The sequence below is a fragment of the Erythrolamprus reginae genome, chromosome 11 (genome assembly GCF_031021105.1).
Source record: "Erythrolamprus reginae isolate rEryReg1 chromosome 11, rEryReg1.hap1, whole genome shotgun sequence".
Lineage (NCBI taxonomy): Eukaryota > Metazoa > Chordata > Lepidosauria > Squamata > Dipsadidae > Erythrolamprus > Erythrolamprus reginae.
This window is the reverse complement of record NC_091960.1, coordinates 12,535,934-12,556,691: the sequence shown is the minus strand read 5'-3', so window position 1 is coordinate 12,556,691 and position 20,758 is coordinate 12,535,934. Positions and strand designations below refer to the sequence as shown.

The following is a 20,758-nucleotide window of genomic DNA, read 5'->3' as shown; positions in this document are numbered from 1 at the left end:
CCTGCGTGTGTGTCTGTGAGAGAGAGCGAGAGAGAGGCAGGCCCGGGCGACCAAAGTGCGCATGCCCCGTCCGGGAAGATGAAGGTGGCGGTGGCCGGGTGCTGTCATGGCGCGCTGGATAAGCTGTACGAGACTCTGCAGCTGCTGGAGGAGCGGCACGGCGACGCCCGGGCGGATTTGCTGCTTTGCGCCGGGGATTTCCAAGCCGTGCGCAACGCGGCCGACCTGCGCTGCATGGCGGTGCCGTCCAAGTACCGGCAGTTGGGAGGCTTTGCCAAGTGAGTTTTGAGGGGGAGCAGGGCGCGGGAGAGAGGAAAGCTCCGTGGCAGGCAGAGAGCCGAGGGAAGCGGGGTGAGTTTTTGGTCACCCCGGTGTAAAAAAAAAAGATGTGGAGACTCTGGAAAGGGTGCAGAGAAGAGCAACAAAGAGGATGACGGGACCGGAGGGCTAAAACTCCACTTTTATGGACACTGAGAGCATCTGCACCAAAGACAAATTCCTTGTGTGTCCAATCACACTTGGCCAATAAAATAATTCTATTCTATTCTATTCTATTCTATTCATAGAAACATTGAAGATTGACGGCAGAAAAAGACCTCATGGTCCATCTAGTCTGCCCTTATACTATTCCCTGTATTTTATCTTAGGATGGATCTATGTTTATCCCAGGCATGTTTAAATTCAGTGACTGTGGATTTACCAACCACGTCTGCTGGAAGTTTGTTCCAAGCGTCTACTACTCTTTCAGTAAAATAATTTTTTCTCACGTTGCTTCTGATCTTTCCCCCTTGTTCTTGTGTTCACTTTCCTATTAAAAATACTTCCCTCCTGAACCTTATTTAACCCGTTAACATATTTAAATGTTTCGATCATGTCACCCCTTTCCCTTCTGTCCTCCAGACTATACAGATGGAGTTCATGAAGTCTTTCCTGATACGTTTTATGCTTAAGACCTTCCTGTTCTATTCTATTTGCATTCTTCTCCTTTTGGTTGCAAGAACTTGGTATGCCTGCTCTAGTCTGATGAAAAGAAGGACTAGGGGAGACAGGATAGCAGTCTTCCAATATCTCAGGGGTTGCCACAAAGAAGAGCATAAAACGTATCAGGAAAGACTTAATGAACTCCATCTGTATAGTGGGCACAATCTGAAGTTAGTTGGGGGAAAGATCAAAAGCAACGTGAGAAAATATTATTTTACTGAAAGAGTAGTAGATCCTTGGAACAAACTTCCAACAGACGTGGTTGGTAAATCCACAGTAACTGAATTTAAACATGCCTGGGATGAATATAGATCCATTGTAACATAAAATACAGGAAATAGTATAAGGGCAGACTAGATGGACCATGAGGTCTTTTTCTGCCGTCAATCTTCTATGTTTCTATGTTTCTATCACTGCCCTATGAGTCCTTCGGAATTGGGCGGCATAGAAGTCGAATAAATGAATGAATAAGTAAATAAATAAACAAACAAATGCCATTTCAGACAAATGGTAATCCAACATCTTCTTAAACACTTCCAGTGTTAGGGAAGAGCGTGGACAACCATTTGTCTGAAATGGCATAGGGCAGTGATGGCGAATCTTTTTGTCACCGAGTGCTGAAAAGGGAACACGCTAGCACATGCGTGGCACCGAGTGCCAAAAAGAAACCGCGGGGCTAGATGGGCCCCGATCAGAAGGAGGGGATGCCCAGGCGGCATGTGCACGCTGGAAAATGTAATTTCGGCAAGTTTTCTGGTTACTGTCATGATGTGCATGCACTGATCAGCTGGCTGGCGCGCATGCTCAGGCCAGAAACTGCAAACCAGCTCTTCTGGTTTCCTACACAGCTGCACGCACATAGGCCAGCTGATTGTCGCGTGCATATGCACACTAGAAACCTGGAAGAGGAACGGGTGATGCGCATGCCAGGCGGCATGGCTCCACGTGCCACTTTGGGCACCCGTGCCATAGGTTTGCCATCATAGGCATAGAGTTTCCTTCCTGGGATTTTCTGTTCTGTGAGAGCGGGCCTATGTAGCTGCTGAGCCCTGCCAGCGCTCTAGGGATGCGCCGTCTGGTGGGGAAGGGGCTGCGGTGGGAAGGGAAGAGCCCTCTTTAATCCCCCATTTACCACGGGCCTTCCCTGAATGGCAATTAAGGACATATTTCTCGGGACTGAAACGTTGGGCCAAAGTAAACATACATGCCCATAAGAACATAAGGACATAAGAAGAACATAAGGACATAAGAAGTGAACACAAGAACAGGGGGACACAATCTGAAGTTAGTTGGGGGAAAGATCAAAAGCAACATGAGAAAATATTATTTTACTGAAAGAGTAGTAGATCCTTGGAACAAACTTCCAGCAGATGTGGTAGATAAATCCACAGTAACTGAATTTAAACATGCCTGGGATAAACATATATCCATCCTAAGATAAAATACAGAAAATAGTATGAGGGCAGACTAGATGGACCATGAGGTCTTTTTCTGCCGTCAGACTTCTATGTTTCTATGTTTCTAAGAGCCATGCTGAATCAGGCCAAAACCCATTGACTCCAGCATTCTGTGTCACACAGTGTCCCACCAATTGTCCGTGGGGATCTTGAGCAGAAAGAGAAGGCAAGACCCTCCCTTTCCCCTTGACCCCCAACAAATGGTACTCAAGGGAATCCTGCCTGCCTCAACCAACATAGAGGCGGCACTTGGACATCTGTTTCAATAACCACTGATACACTTGGCATCTATGAATCTGTCTAATCCTGCCTTGAAGCTATCCCGGCTGACAGCTGTCACAACCTCTTCTGGAAGAGAATTCCATAAACCAATGACCCTCTGGGTGGAGAGATATTTCCCTTGAGTTGTCCTCACTTTCTTACCTATGAGCTTTAGGGAGGGCCCCCTTGTCCTAGTATTGTGTGATAGAGAAAAGAATTTTTCTCTATCCACCTTTTCTATCCCATGCATGATTTTATACACTTTGATCAAGTCACCCCTTAAACGCCGTCTTTCAAGGCTGAAGAGACCAGGCACCTGGTTTCATAAGGGAGGGGCTCCATTTCTTTGGTCATTCTTGTTGCTCTTTTTTGCACCTTTTCCAGTTCCATTATATCCTTCTTGTGGTGCGGTGACCCGAACTGTACACAGTACTCCAAGTGTGGTCTCACCATCAATCGCCTGGGGATAAATGGTTGTTTGAGGGATGTTTGGCTTCTGGCAACTGTCTGAACAGGACTGCAGGTTTTCTTGGCAACATTTTGGGAGTAATTTGCCAGGGAGGGACTGACCCAAGGTCTCCCAACTGGCGTCTTGTCAGTGGCGAGACTAGAACTCATGGCCTCCCACTTTCTAGCCTGGTGTCTCATATCACTACATCAAGGATTGACAATTATGGAAGGTCATACCAATAGTCCTGTGAAGATGCAGAGGCATGCAGGCATGTGCATATGTAAAATTTAAAAATATATAGAAACATAGAAGTCTGACGGCAGAAAAAGACCTCATGGTCCATCTAGTCTGCCCTTATACTATTTTCTGTATTTTATCTTAGGATGGATATATGTTTATCCCAGGCATGTTTAAATTCAGTTACTGTGGATTTATCTACCACGTCTGCTGGAAGTTTGTTCCAAGGATCTACTACTCTTTCAGTAAAATAATATTTTCTCATGTTGCTTTTGATCTTTCCCCCAACTAACTTCAGATTGTGTCCCCTTGTTCTTGTGTTCACTTTCCTATTAAAAACACTTCCCTCCTGGACCTTATTTAACCCTTTAATATATTTAAATGTTTCGATCATGTCCCCCCTTTTCCTTCTGTCCTCCAGACTATACAGACTGAGTTCATTAAGTCTTTCCTGATATGTTTTATGCTTAAGACCTTCCACCATTCTTGTAGCCCGTCTTTGGACCCGTTCAATTTTGTCAATATCTTTTTGTAGGTGAGGTCTCCAGAACTGAACACAGTATTCCAAATGTGGTCTCACCAGCATTCTATATAGTGGGATCATAATCTCCCTCTTCCTGCTTGTTATACCTCTAGCTATGCAGCCAAGCATCCTACTTGCTTTCCCTACCGCCTGACTGCACTGTTCACCCATTTTGAGACTGTCAGAAATCACTACCCTATCACTACCCTATCACTATAGCAGTCACCTTCAAAATAAAAGGAATCCATGCAGGCCGGAGAGGGATAGCCAAAGAGCTGAATGTAGCCTGGGGATTGTAAAAATATCCAGGTCTGCATTATCCCAAACAGGCTACATATTATGGGATTACTGCATGGAAAGAAACTTCCCCTTTCCTTCATTTATATCTTTAGCTGCCTTTGATTTTATGGATGGTGTGTTTGGGCTTTTAATAGGGGTTTTTTAAAGACTGTTTTAACATTGGATTTGTATATGATGTTTTATTATTGTGAGCTGTTCCGAGTCCTCGGAGAGGGGTGGCATACAAATCTAAATAATAATAATAATAATAATAATAATAATAATTATTATTATTATTATATTTTTTATTTATTTATTATATTTATATGAGAACCTATCTTATTTGCATGTGATTCTGGTGGTGTGCATGGTTAAAACGCACCAAACCCCGAGTCCTTCAGGATTGGGCAGCATAGAAGTCGAATAAATAAAAATAAATACAACTACAGTACAACTAATCTCAGCCTTCCACAGCCTTTCATTTTTAAAAATTGCAACCAATTAACAGCAAAAAAAATAACGAATGTACCATCTTTTATTTCACTAGCACAGCTATAATTTTATGCCCAAATACCTTCTTGGCAAATCCCTTCTCTTCAATTCCTATTGAAAATGTTGATTAATGATGTTCCTATGACTTCTCCTAAGTAGAGGATATCAAAATAGAAAAACCTGGACCTTTAACAGCTCAAATTTCCAACTGTCTTTTCCTAGATATTATTCTGGAGAGAAGAAAGCACCTGTCCTGACTATCTTCATTGGTGGAAACCACGAGGCCTCCAACCACTTGCAAGAGTTACCGTATGGTGGATGGGTGGCACCCAACATCTATTATCTTGGTATTGTTCTTTTTACTTTCTGGTTTGATGATATCAAATTCTTGATGTAGAAAAGGAGAAGGGGTGATAACTTATGTATATGGATGAGATAGTGTGGTTCTTCTATCAGTGTTTTATTTATTTAGCCATCATATTTATAAAGCTGCCCATTTCGCAGAACATCATAAAAACACATCATTTTAACTGCAACAGTTTGCTTTTAGGATGTTGAAGCAGGTTGTTTTTCCCCAGCATTTTATATCTTTATTTTTTCCATGCTACAATTTTTTAATTGTTGTGCAACTTTTTAAGATGTTTTGAACCTTGAGAATTAGGGAGAAGCCTTCCTGAGACGTGTTCAATTGTTATCTGGACGTTCTGGATTTAAAATTGTTGGTTTTTACCTAATTAATGTTTCCTGCATCTCATGGTCAAGGTTATTTTATTACTCTCTACAGGTTTTGCTGGAGTTGTTAGGTACCGAGGGGTGAGAATTGGTGGCCTCTCTGGTATTTTCAAAGGTCATGATTATAGAAAAGGTATGTTTGAATAATTCTTCAAGTTCTTGTTTTAAGCAAATGGGCTATTGAGATTTGTGTGGTTTGGTTCTAGTGCTTTTTAATGCTTTTATTGTTATTGATATATAAGTTTAGGATTGTCGCAGAGAAGAGTGACAAAGATGATCAGGGGACTTGAGGCTAAAACATATGAAGAACAGTTGCAGGAACTGGGCATGGCTAGTTTAATGAAAAGTAGGACCAGGGGAGACATTATAGCAGTATTCCAATATCTCAGGGGCTGCCCCAAAGAAGGAGTCAACCTATTCTCCAAAGCACCTGAGAATAGAATAAGAAGCAATGGATGGAAACTAAACAAGGAGAGAAATAACTTAGAACTAAGGAGAAATTTCTAGACAGTCAGAACAATTGATCAGTGAAACAGCTTGCCTCCAGAAGTTATAAATACCCCAACACTGGAAGTTTTTAAGCAGATGTTGGATAACCATCTGTCTGAAGTAGTGTAGGGCTTCCATCCTAAGCAAGGGGTTGGACTAGAAGACCTCCAAGGTACAACTCTGTTGTTGTTGTTGTTATTATTATTAACTGTAATGGGAAGTTGTAATGTAAACCGCCTGGGAAAGCCACGGGAAATCATCAAAACTATAAAAAAGCAAAAGTTAGAATATTTTGGTCAAGTGATGCGAACAACCAGAAAAATACAGTATACTTCACTGAATCCTCTAAGAAAGATTGAAGGCAAACAAGGTCCAGGCAGAAGAAGAACATCCTGGTGCTGGTTTGGACAAATCTCAACAGCCCTTTTTTCGTGCAGCTGTTGATACAAATATGAAGAATGGGAAGCTGAGTTATCAAACTAGGATCTGAAATTACAGTTTGATCTTGGCTTATTTGACTAAAATCCCTCTCAGGCTACTGCTGAAGTTTAGATTGGAGCTAATAAACCAAATATGCAAGAATGGAATAATTTCTGATCAGGTAGAAAAGCTAAGGATCTTCTTTCATTATAAAAGAATTCTAGCAATTGCCATATAGCAAAGGCCAGTCCTCTGTGGTCCTGTTTGTGTCCTATGTGTCCCATATTCTGGTAACAGTCAAATCTGCTATCAGTTTGTTTTCCTTTGACTGTGCAGGAGCCAACTCTCACTGTCTTTTCAATTCTTATTGCAACCAATTCTTATTGCAAAGTTCAAGTGCAGCATGATTTTCAGTCTAGCAGCTCTTTCTGTTAAATTCTCCCCGTCTTTGACTTTGAATTAAAGTTGATCAAACTTAGGTTCATCTATGCAATATTTTTTTTTTGGCATGATGTGGAGGTGGATTACCATTATCTCTTTCTGGGATTTTATTTTTAAAAGTTGATTTATTTATTTATTTATTCATTCATTCATTCATTCATTCATTCATTCATTCATTCATTTATTTATTTAGATTTGTATGCCACCCCTCTCTGGGGACTTTAGCCGGCAGTCCTGGACTTCCCCTTGCAAGTACTGACCCAGGGTCTGCCTTTCAAAGTGAACTACAGATATTTCTTGAAGTCTAGGTCTAGAAAAGCTTAGAACTACGTCGCCTAAAACACGATCTAAGTATTGCCCACAAGATCATATGCTGCAACGTCCTGCCTGTCAATGACTACTTCAGCTTCAATCACAACAACACAAGAGCACGCAACAGATCCAAACTTAATATTAACCGCTCCAAACTTGACTGTAAAAAATATGATTTCAGCAACTGAGTTGTCGAAGCGTGGAACTCATTACCTGACTCAGTAGTGTCAACCCCTAACCCCCGACATTTTTCCCTTGGACTATCCACAATTGACCTCTCCAGGTTCCTTAGAGGTCAGTAAGGGGCGTGCATAAGTGCACCAGTGTGCCTTCCGTCCCCTGTCCAATTGTCTCTCCTTATCTCATTATCTTTTCTTCCTTTCAAATATGTTCACCTATACTTTTATATCTTTTCTTCTATTCTTTTCTTCATTTATATTATTACATATCTATTCTCTTCAATGTGTATTATGTATTGGACAAAATAAATAAATAAAATAAAAGTCTCAAGGTGCTATTTCTGAACTTCTTTCAGGCCATTTTGAGTATCCTCCTTACAGCCAGGATACAGTACGAAGCATCTATCATGTAAGAAATATTGAAGTCTTCAAGCTGAAGCAGGTAACTCTAAATATCACCTTGTTATATATTGGGCTCTTCTTCACACAGGTAGTCCCTGAGTTATGATCACAGTTGAGCCCCCAATTTATGTTGCTAAGCGAAACATTTGTCAAGCAGGATGCAGGCAGTACACAAAACCACGCCCTTCCGGTCCATGGAAAAACCTCTTTTCACCGAACCAGTCCTCAGTGGCCAAAATGTTAAGGGCCACTCCTCCGGACCCCGTCGGCCAAACAATGCCGACAGGCAGGTCCACGGGAGAGAGCCTTCTCTGTTGTGGCCCTGACCCTCTGGAACCAATTCCCCCCAGAGATCTGCCCTGCCCCCACTCTCCTAGCCTTTTGAAAGGTATTAAAAACACATCTGTACCGGCAGGCCTGGGGACCGTGAGCAACAGCTTTGTCTGGGCATTATTATTTATTATATGTACTGTATTTCTAGGCTGCCCTTCTCCATAGACTCAAGGGGTATGAGTATGAAAGAGGAATGATTGTTTGTTTTTGTGGGTTTTATGCATTTTTCAATGTTTTAATTGTATTTATAGTGTATTGTATGTATTTGTATCCTTGTGAGCCACCTTGAGTCTGGGAGAAGGGTGGCCTTTATATATATATATGTATATATATGTATATATATGTGTGTATATATATATATATATATATTTGTTTTCGTAAATTTTCACGGGTATATGTATGTAGATTGTTCTGAGTTCGGGTTTTGCCCTGTGTAATATTTTGCATGTCTATGCGACGTTTCGGTGAAATCACACACACATGTGTGTGTGTGTGTGTGTGTGTGTGTGTGTGTGTGTGTGTATATATATATATATATATATATATATATATATATATATATATATATATATATATAAAGGTTGGTAGGTATGTAGGTAGGTAGGTAGGTAGATAGATTAGATGGATGGATGGATGGATGGATGGATGGATGGATAGATAGAAAGATACATAGATAGATAGATAGATAGATAGAAAGATAGAAAGAAAGAAAGAAAGAAAGATAGATAGAAAGAAAGGTAGGTAGGTAGGTAGGTAGGTAGGTAGGTAGGTAGATAGATAGATAGATAGATAGATAGATAGATAGATAGATAGATAGATAATGCACCCATAAAACTTTGTTAGATTTCAGTCTAGTGAAATGAAACTGTCTTTTGGGAGTTGTTTGCACTTCTATCTTTCCTTTAGCATCAGTGGCAACAATTTCCCTTCACTTCTGTTGTTGGTTTCGGTTTGACAGCTCAAGCAGCCCATGGATGTATTTTTGTCCCACGATTGGCCTAGAGGCATTTACCACTACGGAAACAAGGCGTGGCTCCTTAGGAAGAAATCCTTCTTCCGCTCAGAAGTGGAGAACAATACTTTAGGGAGTCCAGCAGCGTCAGAACTCCTGCACCACTTGAAACCCAGTTACTGGTTTTCGGCCCATTTGCACGTCAAGTTTGCAGCATTAATGCAGCATCAGGTAAGACACAGGTCTCCAACCTGGGCAACTTTCTGCATTATGATATTACCTAGGGATTTTTAATTTCTGACACACATCACTTCCTGACCTGTTGCCTTAAAGAACAAGATCTGGGAGCTGAAAGTCCACATGTCTTAAAGACGCCAAAGTGAAGGAAAATTCTACATTATAAAATACAAATGACGCTGGGTACAGTGGTATTTAGGCAATAGAAGTTAGAAATCACATACTGTTATCACGGACTTTAAAAACTGAACCTTATAAGTCAGGAAGGGTAATAATATGATTGTCCCTGTTCTTGCTTTTTAGGCTGAGAATAGTGAAGAGAAACCCAAAACTACCAAGTTTCTGGCTCTGGATAAATGCCTGCCCCACAGGGATTTCCTTCAGGTAAAACAATCTTCAGTTTTTCTCTTTGGACACATTAGGACAGAGGTGGCTCGCCTTTTTGTCATCGCATGCCAAAAGCAATATTTTATTCATTTATTAGATTTGTATGCCGCCCCTCTCCGAAGACTCGGGGCGGCTCACAACAGCAATAAAAACAATATAGCAGTGGAACAAATCTAATATTAAAAACATATAAAACCCTATCATTATTTAAAAAACCAAACAGCACATTCATACCAAACATAAAACAAAGTATAAAAAAGCCTGGGGGAAAGGTGTCTCAACTCCCCCATGCCTGGCGGTATAAGTGAGTCTTATGTAGTTTATGAAAGACAGGAAGGATGGGGGCAGTTCTAATCTCCGGGGGGAGTTGGTTCCAGAGGGCCGGGGCCACCACAGAGAAGGCTCTTCCCCTGGGGCCTGCCAAACGACATTGTTTAGTCGACATGGACATGGAGAAGGCCAACTCTGTAGGACCTTATTGGTCGCTGGGATTCATGCGGCAGTAGACGATCCCAGAGATATTCTGGCCCGATGCCATGTAGGGCTTTAAAGGTCATGACCAACACTTTGAATTGTGACTGGAAACTGATCGGCGGCCAATGTAAGCCACGGAGTGTTGAAGAAACGTGGGCGAATCTTGGAAGCACCACGATGGCTCTCGCAGCTGTGTTCTGCACGATCTGAAGTTTCCAAACACTTTTCAAAAGTAGCCCCATGTAGAGAGCGTTGCAGTAAAAGGGACTCTGAGGCGTCGAGGAGGAGCACAGGCCTCCAATACACCCACCATGAGGCTGCCTCTCATACTCTGGCTGCTGCTGCTGCTACCTGCTGCCTCTTCCGTCCCATGCTGAAGGTCCCCCCTCTCCTCTCGCTCGCTCGCTTTGTAGCCAGCGCCTTTCCTTCGCTGTGGTGACTCCTCGTTTGCCCAGACCGAAGGGAGCGTTTCTTTTCTCTGGGTGCTGGCAGAGGTTTACTCCCTGTCCAAGCGCCCAGAGAAAGGAAAATGCTTTGTTTGCTCTGGACTGCTAAAGCCTCCTTAAGTGCCACCAAAAGGCTCCTCTGGCAGCCCAGATGGCCGGGATTAAAGGGGGAATGGCAAGAAACTGTCCGGGCCTTCATGTTGCTCTCAGATTTCCAGGGAAATTTTTCCGGGCTTGGGTTCTTAAGTAGAAAATGGTTCTTAAGTAGAGGCAAAAAATCTTGAACACCCGGTTCTTATATAGAAAAGTTCTTAAGAAGAGGCGTTCTTAAATAGTGGTGCCACTGTACAAGAAACTTTGGAGTCTTCTATGGGGGGAGAGTGTTAAGTGTTAAGGAGTGTGCAGAGTTACCAAGGATGCACAGAGGAAACGTGGAGGTGGCAGGTACCCAGCTGATAGCCCAGAGATAAAAGTAGTAATTCAGATAACCAAATACATTTAGGTCCCACAGAGTGGGTCTTCTCCGGGTCCCGTCAACTAAACAATGCCGCTTGGCGGGACCCAGGGGAAGAGCCTTCTCTGTGGCGGCCCCGGCCCTCTGGAACCAACTCCCTCCAGAGATTAGAATTGCCCCCACCCTCCTTGCCTTTGGTAAGCTACTTAAAACCCACCTCTGCCGCCAGGCATGGGGGAATTGAGATACTCTTTCCCCATAGGCCTTTACAATTTTATGCATTGTATGTCTGTCTGTATGTTTGGTTTTTATAATAATGGGTTTTTAACTGTTTTTAGTATTGGATTATTATTGTATGCTGTCTTGTTATTGCTGTTAGCCGCCCCGAGTCTCCGGAGAGGGGTGGCATACAAATCCAATAAATAAATGAATGAATGAATGAATGAATACATACATACATACATACATACATACATACATACATACATACATACATACACACACACACACACACACACACAAACAAACAAACAAACAAACAAACAAACAAACATTAAGGGTATGAATATTATTTACTTTGATAGATAGCTTAGTCAAGAACAATCCTAGTCATACACAATTACTGTACATCAGTCAATACCCACAATACATATACAATAGTATAAGCCTCTCTCAATATATGTGTGAAAAATGGCCATAAGTCACTTTTTTCAGTGCTGTTGTAACTTTCGTACAGCTGCTAAAGGAACGTTTGAAAGTGGAGTTGTATTGTTCAGGCTATCTCCCACCTGAAGTTCACGATTGTATTTTCTCCATTGCAAGAGCCAAGAGGCCTCCCTTGATTTCTCCATTCTTCTCTTAAGATTGTAGAGATTGAACACAATCCCACTGCATCTGAAAGTCTGGAATACGACCCTGAATGGATTGCTGTTCTGAAGGCTACTAATGAACTCATTAATGTCTCTCCTTGTTACTGGAACATGCCTGAAAACAATGGACTGCATGAAAAGTAGGTGTGCCGTAATCTTGTGGGCTGGTAAACTCAGTCTGAAGTTCTAGAAGGAGGTGGCCGCGAATGTTGCGTTGGAATAAAAAGGGGAAATATACCCTGTTTCCCCGAAAACAAGTCACCCCCAAAAGTAATGGGAGAGGTTTCTTAGAATTGCCTAATATAAGGCATCCCCTGAAAGTAAGACGTAGGAGATGTTTCATTTCGCAGTATTCCCGAACAGAACATATAGAACACTGCTGTCCATAAATTGCATCGCAAAACGCTGCATCAATCAGATTTAAAACACATCCAATACACATCCAACATGCAGCTGCGTGTTTGGATGCGTTTTTGCTGCAGCAGGATATAGGATACAATTCATTGGAAAAAAAATAAGACATCCCCTGAAAATAAGACGTAGCACATCTTTGGGAGCAAAAATTAATATAAGACGCTGTCTTATTTTTGGGGAAACACGGTAGTTCAGCACCAAATGGAGTTGCTTTTATAAGGAGATTCAACCATGTAAGCCTGTGATGGCAAACCTATGGCATGTGTGCCATAGATTTGTCATAGGTGGAACACGGAGCCATATCTGCTGGCATGTGAACTGTTTGTTTGTTTGTTTGTTTACTTACTTACTTACTTACTTACTTAATTAATTAATTTTATTTTGTCAAACAATTATAGAGTGGTAATTTGTACAAATAAAACATTAGATAAGTAATGATAAAAAGTAACAAAAGAAGACAATAGGACAGGGACGGTAGACACAGTGGTGCGCTTATGCACGCCCCTTACAGACCTCTTAGAAAGGGGGAGAGGTGAATTGTAGATAGTCTAAGGCTAAAGGTTTTGGGATTTGGAGTAGCTCAGCTCCAGGACACACGTGCATACTGGCCAGCTGATTTTCGGCTTGTGCAGAGGCTCTGGGAGGGCGTTTTTGGCCTCTGAAGGACCTCCGGGAAGGGCAGGGGATGGTGCTTTTGCCTCCCCAGGATCCAGGGAAGCCTCTGGAGCCTGCGGAGGGTGAAAAAAGCCTACTGGGTAGAGTGCGATGTCCTCATCCTGCTACTGGTGATACCCCTGTTAAGTAACAATCAAGAACAAGAAAGGTCAACCTAGGGTACCAACTAGTGTTGGTAATGACCTACAAAGCCCTACATAGCATCGGACCAGATTACTTACGGGATCGCCTTCTGCCACATAAATCCCAGCGGCCGGTTAGGTCCCACAGAGTTGGTCTTCTCCAGATCCCGTCAACCAGATAATGTCACTTGGCGGGACCTAGGGGAAGAGCCTTCTCTGTGGGGGGCCTGACCCTCTAGAATCAGCTTCCTCCTGAGATTCGTTCTGCCCCCACCCTCCTTGCCTTCCGCAAGAGTCTTAAGACTCATCTATGTCGCCAGGCCTGGGGCAATTAAATCTGCCCCCCCCCCGACTAATAATTGTGATATATGGTGTGATTGTACCGTTTGGTTGAGTAATACATAGGGTTTTTAGCTATAAGGTTGTTTTAATGTATTAGATTTGTACTGTACGCTGTGTTTTTATATTTACTCTGTGACAACTTTGGGTACCTGTAGGACGTATGGCCAGTAGTAAGGGACACAACTGGAGTTCCATAATTTCTTGGCTCCTGATTAAAACCTGTTAGAGGGCTTCAGAATAGGGAGAACTCATTCCACTGAAACTCTGAGCTTTTCCCCTTTTGCAGATGGGACTACGATGTCACGGAAGAAGACATCAAGAAGCTGTTGGAAGAAGTCAACCATGACCTTGTGATTCCCCAGAACTTCAGCATCACAGAGGCTTGTTACAATTCAAACAAGTCTCAGCAAAAGACGGACTTGATTCATAGAATCAGCCCCCAGACTACTGAGTTCTGTGCCCGGTTCGGCCTGGTGGACATCAATGCTAAAATTCAACAACGGACGGAAGAGCAGAGAGGTGATGTGCCTGGGAGTGAAGAAGAAGAGGAAGAGGAGGAGAAGGAGGAAGACGAAATAAACACTACCGGATCGATGATGGAGACTAGCGGCGACGTCTCCAGTTTAATTTCTTTGAACCCTGATGAAATATTGCTGGATGACGATAGCTGTGACGAAGAGCCATCCTCTGACCTTTCCTGCAATACGTCAGAAGCCTTTTCCGATATCAGAATCCTGCCTGGATCTATGGTGGTGTCCCCCAATGACACTCTGGATATTAGAGAAGATGAGCTGGAGAAATCCAGCGGCGGAAATCAGGCTGAGGAACAAAGCCCCGATGAGAAGTCTCTGAAGCGCCTAAGTGATGAGAACAAAGAAGGGACAGTTGGCCCCAAGAAGATCAAAAGGCGGAACCAGGCTATCTATGCTTCCAAAGACGAAGATGAGACAGAAGGGGAGAATCCTTTGTCTTGATTGAACTGAGTGATGGGCTTACCTGTGGTACCTTCATACGTTATGGAGCGCTGTATACTTTTGATATTGCAGTTGTAATAAAAGCCTTATTTTTAAAAACAATATTTTTTACAGTACTGGTAGATCAAGTGTTTAACAAAACAATGCCGTTTGGCGGGGCCCAGGGGAAGAGCCTTCTCTGGGGCGGCCCCGACTCTCTGGAACCAACTCCCCCCGGAGATTAGAATTGCCCCCACCCTCCTTGCCTTTCGCAAGCTCCTAAAAACCCACCTCTGCCGTCAGGCATGGGGGAACTGAGATATTCTTTCCCCCTAAGCCTTTACAATTTATGCATGGTATGTTTATTTGTATGTATGTTTGGTTTTAGAATTAAGGGTTTTTTAGCTGTTTTGTATTGGATTTACATGCTGTTTTTATTCTGTTGTTAGCCGCCCCAAGTCTGCGGAGAGGGGCGGCATACAAATCCAATAAATAAATTGAGATCCGCAGGGTTGATTGGGAAGAAATAAATTACAGGCTTTTGAGAACCAAAAACTAATGGAAAACTTTTGGATTTTTTTTTAAGGATTCCCTGACAATTTGGATTTCTTTTAATGAATTCCTCTGCCCCCCCCTCAAAAAAAAAAGAGATAAAAGAAATATTGCTTGCACCTAATGGAATGGATTCAAAGTCTTTTCACTTTTATTAAAACTCATGGGTCTTTTTATCATTCAATTTACTTTTATGTGCAAATCCAAATGTCCCATCGATATTGGGTAGTATTTTGCAGCAATAACAAATGGTTTCTCTCCTTGGTTCAAGTCAGCCATATGACCCATCTTTATTATGGGTCATAGATCAGGATAAGTCCCAGAATTGAAACAAGGATACATCGTCTGGTATTCTTCTGATATTTTGGACTACAGTGGTCCCCCGATTATCGCGAGGGTTCCGTTCCAGGACCCCTCGCGATGATCGGTTTTTCGCGAAGTAGCGGTGCGGAAGTAAAAACACCATATGCGCATGCGCAGATGGTGTTTTTACTTCCGCCGCAGCAGCGAGGAGCCGAAGATTGGGGTTTCCCGCCGCCCACGCAAACTCCTTGCTGCTGCCGCGCCCGCCGCTTGTCCGCCCGCCGCTTGTCCGCCGCCTGCCTGCCCGTGCCCCCGCCGCTCGCCCGCCCTTCGCCCGCCCACGCCGTTCACTCGCGCCGCTTCCCAGCTGAGTCCTGAAGCCAGAAGGCAAAGGCGAACTTCCGCGTTTGGCTTCGGGACTCAGCTGGGAAGCGGCGCTGGGGTTTCCCCACCTCCCACGCAAACTCCTCGCTGCCGCTCGCCCGCCCTTCGCCCGCCCACGCCGTTCGCTCGCGCCGCTTTCCAGCTGAGTCCTGAAGCCAGAAGGCAAAGGCGAACTTCCGCGTTTGGCTTCGGGACTCAGCTGGGAAGCGGCGCTGGGGTTTCCCCACCGCCCACGCAAACTCCTTGCTGCCGCTCGCCTGCCATTTGCCCGCCCATGCCGTTCGCTCGCGCCGCTTCCCAGCTGAGTCCTGAAGCCAGAAGGCAAAGGCGAACTTCCGCGTTTGGCTTCGGGACTCAGCTGGGAAGCGGCGCTGGGGTCTTACCGGCCGCCCACGCAAAGGGGAAACCCCGGCTCCTCGCTGATGCCCGCCGCTCGCCCTCCCGCCAGCAAGAGGGGGAAGACCCAGGGAAGCCGGCCAGCAGCTGATCTGCCGGGGGAACGCAAACTCCACCATCTACGCATGCGTGGCCATAGAAAAAAGGGGCACGCATGCGTAGATGGTGTTTTTACTTCCGGGTGGAAAAATCGCGATATAGCGATTCGCAATGATCGGGATCGCGAAACTCGGGGGATCACTGTACAGCATTCATAACAGGCCATATAGGCAAATGTTGAGCATTGTAGAAGGTCCATTTCTGTACTTCTGGAATAATCTGTGATATTGTTATCTCTAAGATAACAAGCAAAATAATCATTTGTGAAATTGCAAAAGCAAAATTGTGCACTGGGCAGAAGTGAATGTTTATTCTCCTTAGTGTCCTAACATTCTAGGCTCATGTGTGTTTTTATGAAGTTTTTACAAAAACAACACTTGTTTTCGGCTGTTTTCCAATTTGTGAAAGGAAGATGCATCTGTATTTCTATTTTTGTCCCAACATGTACAACTTGAATCTTTATTATTCTGGTTTAGAATTTGTACCAAGCCATAATTGAAGGTGACAAGGATGAACTTTAGCTGTTGTTGTTGTTGTTGTTTTTAAAAAAGCTTCTCCAAATCGTTATGGGCTGGCTGACTAAAGGAACCCTTGAACCATGGGTTACAAAATTCTTTTTTTTAAAAAAAACCCTAGTTAGTATTGTCTGCAGTTTGGGATTGGATTACATCTTGAAATGGAGCTGGTGCAATTCAAAGGATGAAGTAGTCTGCACAACGAAATCTAGATTACCGGTACTTACTGTCTATTTGTAATCCTCCACTTCACTACTGCAAACTCAGTATTTTAATTATAAAAAGTAATTTGGATCAATTCTGGCAATGCAAATTATGCCATATTATAGATGTTGCAAAGCAGTTAATACTAAAAAAATATTATTTTTTCTCTACATGCACCAACAACTTTTGGAATTACAGTGATACCTTGTCTTACAAACTTAATTGGTTCCAGGAGGAGGTTCTTAAGGTGAAAAGTTTGTAAGACGAAACAATGTTTCCCATAGGAATCAATGGAAAAGCTATTAATGCATGCAAGCCCAAAATTCACCCCTTTTGCCAGCCGAAGCACCAGTTTTTGCACTGCTGGGATTCCCCTGAGGCTCCCCTCCATGGGAAACCCCACCTCCGGATTTCTGGGTTTTTTGCAATGCTGCAGGGGAATCCCAGCATCGCAAAAACGAACGCTTTGCTGACAATGGAAGTCCGGAGGTGGGGTTTCCCAGCGAAGGGAGCATCAGTGAAATTGCAGCATCGCAAAAACACCAAAGTCCTCGAAACTTCACCTCTGGACCTCTGTATTTTTGCAATGCTGCGATTTCACTGAGGCTCCCCTCGCTGGGAAACTCCACCTCCGGACTTCCGTTGCCAGCGAAGCGCCCGTTTTTGTGCTGCTGGGATTCCAATGCTGGGATTCCCTGCAGCATCACAAAAACACGGAAGTCCAGAGGTGGGGTTTCCCATGGAGGGGAGCCTCAGGGGAATCCCAGCAGTGCAAAAATGAGTGCTTCGCTGGCAACGGAAGCCCGGAGGCGGGGCATCCCAGCGGTGGCAGTGGGTTTGTAAGGTGAAAATAGTTTGTAAGAAGAGGCAAAAAAATCTTAAACCCCGGGTTTGTATCTCGAAAAGTTTGTATGACGAGGCGTTTGTAAGACAAGGTATCACTGTACTTTCTTGGGATGCTTATATCATTTACTGGTATTTGTTTAGCATTAAACAGAGGCAGCAGTACCTTTCGCTGCTGGAGAGACCAGGTACCAGAAGAGGGCATCCTATACCCAGCAATATGCAACCAGTGGCTGATTCTACTTCTGCCAATTAAAATGACTCTGACTTTCATAAGGCAGCTGTGTCCATTTGTGTAGTCAAAAAAACCTAAGTGATGCTACAGCTTTCATGGAGTGAAATTGACTTTTTAACCATATCCTGCATTTATCCCTATAAAAATCTTTTTCGGAAGCTACTCAAGTGTCTTGCCCACTGCTAAGAGTGCAGGATGGTATCATGAAACAAGTCTTTTTTAAAAATATGGTTTAGTAATATATGGTACGGTATGTACTTTTTGAATATAAAAGGAAGTTATTTCTAAACTTAACAGTTATAAGGTTACAGTGGTATATGTTGCCTCTGTTTTCACCACCAAATTTTGGAAGATGTGTAAATGCATAAAAAAAGAGACATAATGAAAGCTGGCGAAATGCACAGAGAGAAAGCTAATATTTCATTTCATAGAGCATTTGTTCCGATTTCAGGATCCCAATACAGTGAAGTCTTGGTATTGCACTAGCGAGAGTACACAACATGGTTGCCTGAATTTCTCTGCATGGTGTCACGAATCCACTTGGCGAATTGACAGACGTTTGTATATATTCCAGGCTTCTCACGCTGGGCACAGATTTGCATTCCCAGGAGACGACTCCTCAGAGTCTCTTATAATAATAATAATAATAATAATAATAATAATAATAATAATAATAATAATAATAATAATAATAATAAGCGCAGTGCCAAAGGATCTCAGCGGACATTTGAAAACCATCGGAATTGACAAAATCTCCATCTGTGAGCAAGCAAAACTACTGTGGGACTTCCGACTTCAGACTGACCGAATTCTGAAGCATAACACACCAGACATTGTGATCGTGGAGAAAAAGACAATATGTATCATCGACATCGCAATCCCAGGGGACAGCAGAATTGAGGAGAAGCAGCTAGAGAAATTAGTGAAATACGAAGATCTAAAAATCGAGCTGCAACGACTCTGGCATAAGCCCGTGAAAGTGGTCCCAGGGGTACTTGGCACGCTGGGCGCAGTACCAAAGGATCTCAGCGGACATTTGAAAACCATCGGAATTGACAAAATCTCCATCTGTCAATTGCAAAAGGCCGCTTTACTGGGATCGACAAACATAATTTGCCCCTACATCACGCAGTCCTAGGTGCTTGGGAAGCGCCCGACTGGTGATGAAATACGAAATCCAGCATAGTGATCTCGTTTGCTGTGTTGTATTGACATAATAATAATAATAATAATAATAATAATAATAATAATAATAATAATAACAACAACAACAACAACAACTCTTCTCTGTTTGATCTTCTGATTTCCACTGGTATCCATTGGTAACCTTTATATATGCCACCCATCTCACAATCGAATGGGCCGCTTTACTAATCTTTATTAAAACTCAGTTCCTATTATGGTTTCTGTTTCAGTCATTTCCCACAAATATATTATTTCATTATATACCTGCCTTTCAAATCTTACAGAAAAGATAATTTATTTATTATTTATTAATTAGAATTTTTTTTGCCGCCCTTCTTAAGGCGATTCAGGGTGGCATATTTCATATCTCCCTAGTTTGATATCTCTCTAGTTTCCCAATCCATTTTCCTTGATTTTTCTCAATTGTTTATTTATTTTTATTTATTACTTTGTCAAACTAATTTTTAGTTTTCCAATCCATTTTCCTTGGGGTTTTTTTGTCAATTATTTATTTTTATTTATTAGTTTGTCAAATATGTACAAGATAGCAGGTAGGAATATAAACATGGAGATGAATGAAGGAAATGAATACAAATAAATGGAGACAGTAGGACAAGGATGGTGCGCTTATGCACACTCCCTTTATGGACCTCTTAGGAATAAAGTCCATGGTAAACAGTTTAAGGTTGTAGTTATGGGGGTTTGAGAATGGAGTCATGTAGAGCATTCCAAGCGTTGACCACTGTTGCTGAAGTTGTATTTTCTGCAATCGAGTTTGGAGCACTTTACTTTGAGTTTGTATCGATTGTTTGCCCATGTATTTTTGAGGTTGAAGCTGAAGAGGTTGTTGACAGGTAAGAGGTTGTAGCAGACAATCTTGTGTACTATGCTTAGATGATTATACTATTGTAAATTTTCAAGACTCCATTTAAAATGTCTCAAATCCAAAGAAGTTAAAACTCTCCAGGTGTCCACTTGAGTTTTCTGTTTCAAAGGTCTCTAATATCCATAAACTAGTTAAATTGAACATTTCCAAAAGTAATTAAAAAGTGAGTTCAGCTGTCTAAATCAATGTTTCCCAACCTTGGCCACTGGAAGATATCTGGACTTCAACTCCCAGAATTCCCCAGCCAGCATTCGCTGGCTGTGGAATTCTGGGAGTTGAAGTCCAAATATCTTCCAGTGGCCAAGGTTGGGAAACACTGCTCTAAATAGTAGCCTACTATATCCCTACTGAGAACAAAGACATCATCTTGGCTCCTGGTGCTCAAACCCCTGGGAGATGGCTGTTTTATGGTCTCCTCCTGAGAAGCTGAAATTCAGAGCATCTCTGGGTGACTTCCCAATCTTTCCTTCTTTTGGAGAAATGCGAAGGACTGGTTTACTCACCAGTCTTCTGCTCTGCCCAGTGGTCATTGTCTCCACTTGTTCACAGAGGCATTTTTAGTCAGCCATGATTCATACCAAAAGCCAGGGGTGAAAGCTATCACTGAGGTTCTCCCTTTTAATGTAATCCATGATTCAAGTCAAACCTGAAGCCAATGCTTTAAGGCAGTGTTTCCCAACCTTGGCAACCTGAAGATATTTGGACTTCAACTCCCAGAATTCTGGGAGTTGGAAGTCCAGATATCTCCAAGTTGCCAAGGTTGGGAAACACTGCTTTAAAGGGTGCACTTAGGGTAGACAGAAAAGTCAACAACATGGTTGTTAAGTGATCTCACTTTCCCA

General features: G+C 42.8%; 2 protein-coding genes across 2 annotated transcripts in view; one reads left to right on the top strand and one right to left on the bottom strand.

Moving 5' to 3' along the window:
- Positions 1–24, bottom strand: part of IL20RB (interleukin 20 receptor subunit beta) — a 37,351-nt gene extending 37,327 nt beyond the window's left edge. Inside the window, exon 1 of the mRNA XM_070764024.1 lies at positions 1–24. This exon is cut by the window's left edge and continues 143 nt beyond it. The gene's annotated coding sequence lies outside the window, so the exon portion shown is untranslated.
- The window catches only part of DBR1 (debranching RNA lariats 1), a 14,502-nt gene extending 65 nt beyond the window's left edge, over positions 1–14,437 (top strand). The window contains exons 1-8 of the mRNA XM_070764007.1: positions 1–278; positions 4,904–5,028; positions 5,466–5,546; positions 7,611–7,696; positions 8,948–9,172; positions 9,482–9,562; positions 11,803–11,948; positions 13,648–14,437. The exon at positions 1–278 is cut by the window's left edge and continues 65 nt beyond it. Of these exons, the coding sequence (XP_070620108.1) occupies positions 79–278; positions 4,904–5,028; positions 5,466–5,546; positions 7,611–7,696; positions 8,948–9,172; positions 9,482–9,562; positions 11,803–11,948; positions 13,648–14,335 (1,632 nt within the window). The 5' untranslated portion in view covers positions 1–78 and the 3' untranslated portion in view covers positions 14,336–14,437. The remainder of the gene's footprint in view (positions 279–4,903; positions 5,029–5,465; positions 5,547–7,610; positions 7,697–8,947; positions 9,173–9,481; positions 9,563–11,802; positions 11,949–13,647) is intronic.
- The last annotated feature ends 6,321 nt before the right edge of the window (positions 14,438–20,758 follow it).